At 44.3% G+C, this 10,402-nt stretch overlaps 1 protein-coding gene across 4 annotated transcripts; it reads right to left on the bottom strand.

The window, feature by feature from the left end:
• Positions 1-695: 695 nt before the first annotated feature.
• Positions 696-9,425, bottom strand: LRRC34 (leucine rich repeat containing 34). 4 transcript variants are annotated; one of them, XM_038145888.1, is made up of 11 exons: positions 9,196-9,425; positions 8,766-8,884; positions 7,776-7,897; positions 7,566-7,630; positions 6,592-6,675; positions 5,466-5,594; positions 4,153-4,248; positions 2,628-2,782; positions 2,384-2,539; positions 1,212-1,338; positions 749-952 (listed from the first exon to the last, which is right to left on the bottom strand). In XM_038145888.1, exons 2-11 carry the CDS (start codon positions 8,879-8,881, stop codon positions 749-751), a joined length of 1,254 nt encoding a protein of 417 aa, XP_038001816.1. In that variant the 5' UTR covers positions 8,882-8,884; positions 9,196-9,425. The 4 variants fall into 4 exon arrangements, with proteins under 4 accessions (XP_038001818.1, XP_038001817.1, XP_038001816.1 ...); XM_038145887.1 differs by having other exon boundaries at positions 8,766-8,887; positions 9,196-9,424; XM_038145890.1 differs by lacking the exon at positions 6,592-6,675 and having other exon boundaries at positions 696-952; positions 8,766-8,887; positions 9,196-9,420.
• Positions 9,426-10,402: the final 977 nt, after the last annotated feature.

The following is a 10,402-nucleotide window of genomic DNA, read 5'->3' as shown; positions in this document are numbered from 1 at the left end:
CAAGAACATCATTTAAGTCACTTCTGCAGGAATGAGAAGAGTGAATGGAAAAAGGAAACCAGCAGAATGATTCCCAAACTTACACAATCATTAAACATATGTTGTCTTACTCATGTGCAGGAATTGCCACAGGGCCACAATGATACAAATGTTTTTAGGCAGTTTTCATTAGATGACAAGAAATGATGGCATCAGATTTGGTGGTGGTTTCTACTTGTAGTATAAGAAACAAGTATGTGCTACAATTTAATCAAAATTCCATGTATATCCCAGCAAACTGGGTTCACCAGCTTTAATTCTAGCATGGCTGTGGCTTAATGCTTAAGTTCACTTACCTTGGTTTTAAAAAAGTCACTACTGGAAGATCAAAAGGATGCAATTGCTAAGGAAAAGTAAAGAGTTCATGGAGAACAGTGCCAACAGATGGATTTACCCAAAGCTCTCAGCTTCAGCAGCAATCTGACTCTTCAGGATACCTGATCTGCTGCCCAGCAGCAGTCCTGGGTGTTGCTTTTGTCACTGTGCTCTGCCTGGGTACAAACCTTTTCATAGTTACAGACTTTTAATAGACAGAGCATGATTTAGCAACAAATTTTGAGGTCATTTGTTTGATACTTTCTCTCTGTTGCCATTTCAAGCAGGTGTAGATTCCTCCTAGACTCAAAACCCAAAGAAGCAACACGCAGCAAGCGTGATACTGATTATAACCTATTTTACTAGAAAGCAGGTAGGGAAAGCTCAGGTTTGCTCACAAATACTCCGAGACAGCGAGGATTTGCAGGCTGGCGTTGGCGGCGCCGGGGGCCGCGGCAGCGCAGCGCGGGCTCCAGTAGCGGTGCTTGGCCAGCCCGTGGGACAGCTCTGCCAGGAGAACCTGCCCGTCCACCTTGTAGGGAGCCACGTCCGTGCAGCCCAGCTGCAGGCGCTCCACCGCCAGCAGCTCCGAGAATGCCTGGAACGAAGGAAAAGGAGGATTTAACACGCGGTGCTTCCTTTGGACTGCGGTGAAGGCTCTGCGAGGCAACACATTCACATTCTTCGTCCCTTCACAGGGAGTCTCATCCCAGCACCACCATATAATAACCACATTAAAAAGCCCAGATAAATCAAGTGTCTTGTTTACTAATTGCTGTAGTCTTCCCAACAACAGAAAGACAAATTAGAGCAATCGAACCCCAGCCTTGTCAGATGAGTTCAGAGGCAACACTTACCTCACAGGTGCTTCTATCAAGTTTGTTCCCCCAGATGTAAATATGGGAAAGTGTCATGTTGGAATGCATTGCCTGTGCAAGAGCTACAAGTCCTTTGCCAGTGATATTGTTGCTTACAACAGACAGCCTAGAAAACAGAGAAAATGTGTGCCAAAGCATAGAATTCCCATCTCTTAGTTCAAAATAAGAATTTAACTATGATTTTATATTTCATACATATATAGAACTTTTTTGTTTACAATATAAAAATTTATTTGTATAAAAGCCAGTCCTACTGTAATATCCTTTTCAGGTTGCCAAAGGCAGTTTGCCTCTGGACTTACTCTATTTCTCAAAGCACTTTCCTGACTCTTGCAGCCAGGTTGTTCACTACTGAGTTCTTCAGTGTCAATGACTTTGCTGCGTGGTGGCCAGGTCTCATCTCTAGTCTGCTTTGAAGCCCGAGCCTTGGCATTTATCCAGGCTAAGCTTTGATCTTTGTGGAGTGGCAGTTATTTTTATATTAGTGAACCTGCGAGGCTTTCAGAGGCACCTCACAGCCGCCACCTCCTCAGTCTGCTACTTAAAACTAATGGCTTCAGGTAACACCTTTGATCAGCTTTCATGTCCTGCCGGTGGGGGTTTAACGCGGCTGCAGAAGACACCCTGGTGGAGAGATTACAGCTCTTCTGGGTTCACCCGGAAGCGAACTTAAACAGAGGATTTTCTTAAGTGTTGGAAGATCAGAACCAACAAATATAGTGCCTTATCCCAGCGTGGAATCTGATTATCTCAAAATTCTGAAGGCCTGCAGCTCTTGTTTTCGTACCACAGGGACCTGCGCTTCAAAGGCGCAGAAAGAATGAGCAGATCAATCGCCTCACCCTCTCCGAGTGTCTGTGGAAGGTGTGAGAGCTCTGAGCACACCTGGGGCTCACCTCCAGCACCCCAGGGTGTCTCACAGGTCTTGGAGCAGCTCACACGGCAGCAGACACCGATGCTTAGTAAAGAAATCCCACCCAATCACTCACGGGCTTTTTTTCCCCCAAGAAGGAAAAATTGTCTAAAATATTGGAACTTCCTGACTTTCCTGTTTTGATCAACACGAAGACGCAGAGCTGTGATGCATTTCAGCCAGTGCAACCTGCAGGTTTCTTCCCTGCAGTCTCTGGGGCAGCTGTGCCAATACTCACGCCTTCAGACTCCTGTTCCGTGTTGCCAAGGCCTCGCTCAGGTAAATGGCTCCAACATCCTCTATTCGGTTTGCTTCGAGATCCAGGATCTCCAGGGTTTGGTTCTTTTTTAGTAGCTCTCCCAAAAATTTAACACCATCACAGGTTATGTTATTACTGAAAGAGAGATGCACATTTAAATTTTTTTTTGTTTTAAGTTGCTAAGAAAATGAGTTTCTAATGTGCCACATTTAATCACTCTCACCAGCTAAGGTCAAGGTATCTCAGGCTGGAGTTTTCATACAGGGCATCACACAGTCGCTCTACACCAAAGTTTTTCATTCCATGCTTGCCCAAGTGTAGTTCCACAAGAGAAGAATTACTCCTCAGCATCCGAGCTATATGAACTGTGGTCTCTTCCTAGAAACAAACACTCAATTTTATTAATCCGGACTTTAGGATAAGGTATAGTTGTGCCTCACTAAAAGGGAGTTATGCAACTATCTGCAAGATCTGGTCACCAGTAGTGTTGATCATTCTATTCTGTATATTGTATAAAAATAGCCACAAAACAACATGTTATGATGAAACTAAAAATGAAAAAAAAAAGAAAAATACTATAGAGATATTTGCAGTTTTACAGTACTGTCTACATCCCTGTAAATATCAGTGAAGCATCAACATTTAATTATGTCTAATCAGTTTCCCTCCCTGCTATTGCTCTTAAAAAACTGAGTCAGTCTTTGCTAACATTTGAAAGTATTTTGTAATGATGCTAATTATTTCACACAAGAATGAATTGGTCAAAGTTTTTATTGATCTTGGAGATCTTTTCCAGCCTTAAAGGTTCTGTTAATTGTATGCAAAAGAAACAGGACTTCTATGGGAAAAAATATGTCCTGCCACTCAAAGGCAAAGGAAGTTTGTTCAAAGTTGTCCTGTTTAGTTAAGAAATTGACCGAGTGAATACTGTGAGTCAAAAATAAAGGGAAAACACAGAAGCCACAGAAAATGATAGACCTGAAGGCAGAAACAATGAGAGTCTCTGACAGGTCCAGACTAGGTCCTTACTGTTACCAATAGCAGTAGTTTAAATTAACTTCCAGAGCTGGGGTTAGGCAGATCAAGAAAAGAAACAACTAAAATCTGTTCAAACTGTTAAACTTTAAACTTACCTTTGGGGATTGAGGAGGATCCAGCTTTCATAACAGTTTAATTTTGTTATCCTGTCATCAGGAAAACACTGATCCTGTCGCAGACACCTGAGAACTGCTGCCAGGCAGGTGACTCCACCTCTACCCAGCTCTGCAGCCAAGACCTGAGCAGCACCAGCCATGCAGAGAGACAGCAAAACCACTCAGCCCACAGAATGTGGGAATTGCTGCAGTGTCTTTCTTCCTTAGGGTCAGGGAAACAACATCCTCTGTGCTCCCCCTCGTTTCCTGCTACACAGCATGGCTCCCTCAATTTGCTGAACAGTGCAGGAAACTCCATGTTCTACCAGCAGAAGGAATACTTGCTTCTCCAACACCAACCCCTCTCCATTAGCCTATTTTTTAATAAATGTACCAACAAAGAATTTTTTTAAAGTTTAACCTTCTAGTTAAACGGGTGCAGAAGGTGACCGCACAAAACTTGGCACAGAAGGAGAAAAACAATATTACTGCAACCATCTCCTCCAGTTTGTAAGGAAGTCCAGAGAGCTGTGTAGTTCAGGTGTCCATAAATACATCAGTACTGACTTGACTTATGCCCCTCTCTCTGAGCTGACTCCACAGTCACTGACATACCTGTTGGCTGGATAGCAAAGGACGATTGAGGTTTATGGCTTTGAGTGATTTGTTCTGAGTCAGGGCTATGGCTGTTGATATCAGACACTTCAGACCCTGGAAATTAAAATAAACTCTTTAGAGAAACCTGTTCAGGGTATAGATCAAGGTACCAAATTGATATTACTATTATTTCTGCCTTCATCTACTCTGGAGGTAGAGAGATGGGACTACAGCAGGCAATTGCTTACAGACACATTACAGATTTTCTGAAAATACCAATGCCAACTGCCTATGGAATAGCAGAGTGAAATTAGACTAAGTAGTACAAATGACTTGGCAACTCAGAAAATAAAAAGCAGGAATAATGGATTTGAAAAATACTTGTCCATTCAATTTATCCTGTATTTTTATTTCCCTGATTTATGAAGCAAAATCAGCTTATGTGTGTTCCCCTAATATTTATCCACCAGGTAAATTCATATTTAGTACGAATCAGGCACATTTAGATTTTTTAAAATATCTTTCTAATTTGCCCTCTATTTTATACTTATGCTATTCCAAGTAGGCTGGGCTGTACCCAAAGCCATCTCATTTTAAACCAACTCTGTCAATTCCCTACCAAGCACACACATACCAAGCCTTTGAATAAATCCTACACTGCCTACACTTCCCTCGTTCGTGTATTCATGACACCTTCACACTTTCTGAGGGCTATTCCCCCTTCTGGCTCAAAAGCAAATTCTGAATTTCCAGGAAAAAAATGCAGGCTTTTAAAAGCTTCCTGAGTCTCCCTGTGCACAGTGCAGGAAGTCTCAGTGCCCAGCTCTAGGAGGAATCACATTGTGCAAGAATAAATCGGGTGGTTTTCTACTCAGTCCAGCACTGCTGTGCTTATGTCCTTTATGGGTCAAGCTCTGAGAGGAGCAGCAGAGCTATGGGATGAGTGACTTTCAGGGGTTGCAGCACTGCTCACTTTTGAAGGAAAAGATTCTCCAGGGAATGAGAAGTCCATTCTTCAAAATGAATTACACGGGATTTAGCTCAACAGAAATGAGCAGCAGGAAAAAAACCTCAGAAAATGTGCAAGCCAAGCACTTGAATTCCTAGAGACACACGGTGGCTCTAAAATATCCCCAGTTCTGACTTCACAGGTGCTTTATCCAATGTGCCTTTCCAAGCACACATTGCAATATTATATATTCTGTTACCTCTGGCTGTCACAAAATCAATGACAACAGATGGCATTTCCCCCTAATTAAGCACTGCAGGACCCTTGTAATACCCTTGAAAGACTTATGTCCTATTGCTGATAATTTTACTGGGTTACTCACCACATCACAGTCTCCAAGATCCAACTTCTTTAAGGCTGAGTTAATTTTTAGCATTGAAGCAAAAAACATCCCACCTTGGTTTCCTATTTTGTTTCCAGTCATTCTCAGGTGCACAAGGCTTTGATTGCTCTAGACAAAATTTAAAAAAAAAATATTCCTTTAAGATGGCCTGGAAAACAACACTATCATGTTTTTTTCATGCAAATTCTGCTGGTTATCACACAGAGACAAAACAACCTTCCAGAAGAATTGTGTCCAAGTGATAGCACTGGCTCAGCTCTTGGCTCAGGCTCCCCTCAGTGGCATCAAATATAAGAGTCTGCAAGCAAAACTCCTCTATTTGAAAACTTCTGTTTCTCCCAAGTTCATGAATTTCATCACACTCATGAAAATAAACCAGGCAAATATTTCTGCCTAAATTGGCATCTGAGATGCAAATTGCCTTAATGCTAATTTAATCTGGTAAGCCTTGCATGAGCCCAGCACTGTACATTTGCTGCACAGCCTTAGTGTTTTGGAAGCCTGTCAAATTTAGTTGAAATCAGTTCAGGGTTCAAAGACTGTGAAGGAGGAAGAAAGAGCTCATGTGAGTCTCCTTTCACAAACACAACAAATCTTACACACAAGCCTCATTTCCTTGGGAAACCACATTAAAAATAACAAACTTGGGTTTGTGGTGCTGCTGTAAGGCAAAGTTTTGAAAACATACCTCAGACATCTCGAATCAAGACAAATATTGATGTCAAAGTACAGGCAAATTTAATTTAATCTTTTGGGGGAAAGAAAAAAGAAAAAAATGATGGCATTATATATCCTGTAGCATTGCATTTTTTCACACAGAAAAACCCAGCTGCAATAGTTGGGCTTTTTATACACAATTATGTCTTTTTATAGATAATGAAGTGTTAATGGCAGCACAGTGCAACTTTCTCTTGTGTGAAATCTGATTTCTGAAGTGTGCCTTGGGAAACCAGGCAATCCCTGTGACACAGCAAATGCTGAATGCAGCAAAGACAGAGGCTCCTTTCAGCCACCTCTGATGTTGGCAGCACAGCCAGTGCTGGTCATCAAAAGCAAAAAGATCAAAGGAGATGCCATTGCCTAAATCTCTCGGGCAAATACTCACACAGAGTGCTCCTGCTATCAGCTCTGCCCCACTTGTGCCAATGTCATTGAACATCAGGTTCAGATACTGCAGAGTGGAGTTTTCCTTGGGAGCAAACAAAGCAGGAAGCAATAAGAGGTGTTTTTTTTGTTTTTTTTTTTTTCCCAAAACACAGCTGTACTTTCCAAAAAGGAAATACACATACAAAACTCTGGCCTTCGCAGCACTTCAGGCTGCTAATTTTAATGTGATTCCTTTTGTACCTCTGCAGTAACATAAAAATATAAGCACATGGGGAGAAGTAAAATGATAGAGAGAAATGAGTTCTCTCTCTAGACCAGAGGTGTGCTCGTGCCTGCCCTCACTGGAGTTCATGAGTTGGAGAAGTAGTTAAAGAATGCCAAATTATGTCAGGCGATGAGGGCAAGGCATAAAACCTGTCATGGGTAGGGCCCCCTCATGGGGCCTGAGGAGCCACCCAGGAGCCCTGTGCATGAGGCAGGTGGCCAAAGTCAGATGCACAAATTCAGGCATTTTGTGAACCTAACAGTGCCCCTCAAATTCTAGGAACACAGGCACAGGGTGATAACTCGCTATTTACCACCTGTATCCCAGTGCTTACAATGACAAAAAGTCTGCATTAGAGTTCCCTATGTTTAGGTCTATAAAAAAGCTGACAGAGATTATAAAATAGCTGAAACAAAGGCCCTGCCACACTTGACACAACCATTACCCTCTTTTCTGTGAGCCTAAAAGCCTCATAGTTTATTCCATCATTCTTTTCTCAGGACACCACAGCCAAATATCCAAATGCCTTCTACCAGAAATTAAAAATCTCCACAGAGGATACAATCTGAGGTTCTAGTAGGATGGATTGGGATGTGATGGTCAGAATTATTGGAATTTTGCCAAACCAGCTCATTCTTGTCCCCATTATAAACATTACTGTAGACAAATAAATTACAAGTTGCTGAAAGATAAACATCTCTTGGCACCTGGAGGAATGTTGCCATGGTCTTTGCTCCAGCATCAGTCAATAAATTATAGGCAAGATCCAAACCTGAAAAAGATGAAGAATAAGGAAATGACAGATGCATATCTACATTGAACTGATCTCTGAACAAAAAGAAACAAAGATGGACTAAGGCTGAAATCAAGACCCATTATATTTTCTTGTATTAGCACAGCAATGTCAAACACCTTACCTGTGACAAAGGCAGCTTGGCCTAAGACAGAGACAAGAACTCCAAGGTCATCATCTGTAACTCTCGGCACAGGCACCAGATGATTATTTCCAGCTAATTTTAATGTGATTCCTTTTGTACTTCTGCAGTAACATAAAAATATAAGCACATGGGGAGAAGTAAAATGATAGAGAGAAACGAGTTCTCTCTCTAGACCAGAGGTGTGCTCGTGCCTGCCCTCCCTGGAGCTGTTGCGCAGGGTTATCTGCTGCCACTGCTTTGGTAACACCACCACAGGTGATGTGATCCAGGCAGCACCTCAGCACTGCCCTTTCTGAAGGCATTGCTCAGCACTGAAAGCAGGAATAACCAAGATGAGGGGAAGGCAAATGGAAATAAAGATTATCTCAGAGGTTACCTCATCATCTTCTTTTTACTTGCTCTCTTTCCTTTATTTACTTTATCCTGCCCTCAGGATCAAAACCTGACACAAACTATTTAATTGTCTCAGTTTTTTTCCCCCAAAAGACAATTAACTTTGATCCCAGCACCGTCCATGAGAAGGAGCAGTACCCAGACCCTTAATGAAATAGAATTTAGGTGGTTAATAACTTGGCAGGATTCAGAGACAGCTCAGGGAAGCATGACCAGCTGGAAAGTAACTGAATGCAGCTGAGGCTTTTTAAACAGGAGTGAAACACAAAGAAGGGAGTTAGGATGACTAAACACTGGGTTTGGCTTCTTTAAGGGACAAAAAGGCACCGTCCTGTACATTTTTCACTTTTTTTGATTTCACTGCTTGTAAAGCTGCCCATAAAGGATATATAGTTACAAACTTCTGCCAAGATGGTGTCAAAATGAGTCAAACCAGAACTTCAGCAGTAAATGTTAAACTTGATTTGTGTTTAAGCCTGAAACTGTATGAACTTTGTCATTTTTCAATTCCTCATCCTTCTACCCCGTTTAAGGGTTTCAGAAGCATCTGAAACACCCCATTTGTTTTTTTCTTACATTTCATCATTTTTATCAGCTTCTTGAAGCACACGAGCAATGAAGGGGTTTTCAGGCTGGCTCAAATTTTGACAGGCCTGCACATAATGCAGGTGAAGATCCGGAAGAACCGACATGACCTGCTGGAAAACAAAACCAAGTGTTATTGTATCGTTTTGGCAGCCTAGAAACCAGAAGGGATCTGCATAGCAATACAAATGGGCTCTGGAAAGGGTTACAGCTCATGGTTTGGAGTAACAGATACAGGAAAGCAGGAGGGAAACGGTGGGTGTGTTTTTGATGTGCTGTAGTTGGTTAGAGCACCGCGCTAGTTATACCAAGGAGGGGCCATTCGCTTCAGAGTTTAACTTGATTACTCTTCTCGCAGCTCAGCATATTCTGTAACAACAAAGAAGCGACCCCTGTGGCAGCTGAGCCCCGCAGGCCTTACCTGAGCAATGCCCGCCTCTGCCCTGTCCCCAGCTCAGCCTGCGGTGACCGGCCCGCGGTGAGTTCGGTAACCGGGCTGCTCCGAGCTGAGCTCGGTAACGGAGCCCGTTCCCAGGGAGGGTGTCCGGAGCCCGTTCCCAGGGAGAGTGTCCCGGAGCCCGTTCCCAGGGAGGGTGTCCTGAGCCCGTTCCCAGGGAGGGTGTCCTGAGCCCGTTCCCAGGGAGGGTGTCCGGAGCCCGTTCCTAGGGAGGGTGTCCTGAGCCCGTTCCCAGGGAGGGTGTCCTGAGCCCGTTCCCAGAGAGGGTGTCCTGAGCCCGTTCCCAGGCAGGGTATCCCGGAGCCCGTTCCTAGGGAAGGTGTCCCGAGCCCGTTCCCAGAGAGGGTGTCCTGAGCCCGTTCCCAGGGAGGGTATCCTGAGCCCGTTCCCAGGCAGGGTGTCCCGGAGCCCGTTCCCAGGGAGGGTGTCCTGAGCCCGTTCCCAGGGAGGGTGTCCCGGGCTGGCAGCAGGAGGGAGCGAGCGGGGGTTGCCAGGAGCCCCCCGGGGTCCCTCCCCTGTGCGGGGCTGAGCCCCCGGTGCTGCCCAGACCCTGGGCGCGGAGTTGGTCTCCGAGGAGCCTTTGCAAAGCTGTCCATGGTTACACGGATCAGTGCTCCTTCAAAGATTCCTGTGCTGGCCCTGTCCAGCAAATAAATCCCTCTGGTGATTTCACCGCTGCTCTCCTGGGCAGGGGGGGCTGGGCTCCATTTCCCTGCCTGCAGCACTGCCAGGAGCTGTCTGTGCTGGGCCTGTCTCCTAATCTCCTGCACAAACTTCCCCCAGGTTTAAAGACTCTCCCTGCCACGAGGGCGCTCAGACTGTCTGGACAGGCTGGAGGAGATCCCACACCAGCTCTGCTGCTGGCCTCCCCTTTCCCGTGTTTATGTGAGGAGCACCAAGATACACACTGCACCTGCATCCTCCACCAGGTTAATCAGTGTCAGGACGCCAAATCTGAGTGAAAAATGCTTTGATGCTATTCCTAAAGGAATGTGCACTATGAAAAATGTATTTGTTCCTTTGTTTTGTTTTATATTTTATTGATACCTCCCTTTTGTACGATCCGAGTTCTCCACTATAACCAAGTGTCATTTTTACCTGCCACAGTGAGAAAGGACATTGCACTGGTACACACCCAAACCTGGGTTCCTCCTTATTGCTGGCATCTCAG

This window comes from Motacilla alba, chromosome 9 (assembly GCF_015832195.1).
Source record: "Motacilla alba alba isolate MOTALB_02 chromosome 9, Motacilla_alba_V1.0_pri, whole genome shotgun sequence".
NCBI lineage: Eukaryota > Metazoa > Chordata > Aves > Passeriformes > Motacillidae > Motacilla > Motacilla alba.
Note: the sequence above shows the minus strand (reverse complement) of the source record. Positions and strands in the feature narration are given on the sequence as shown.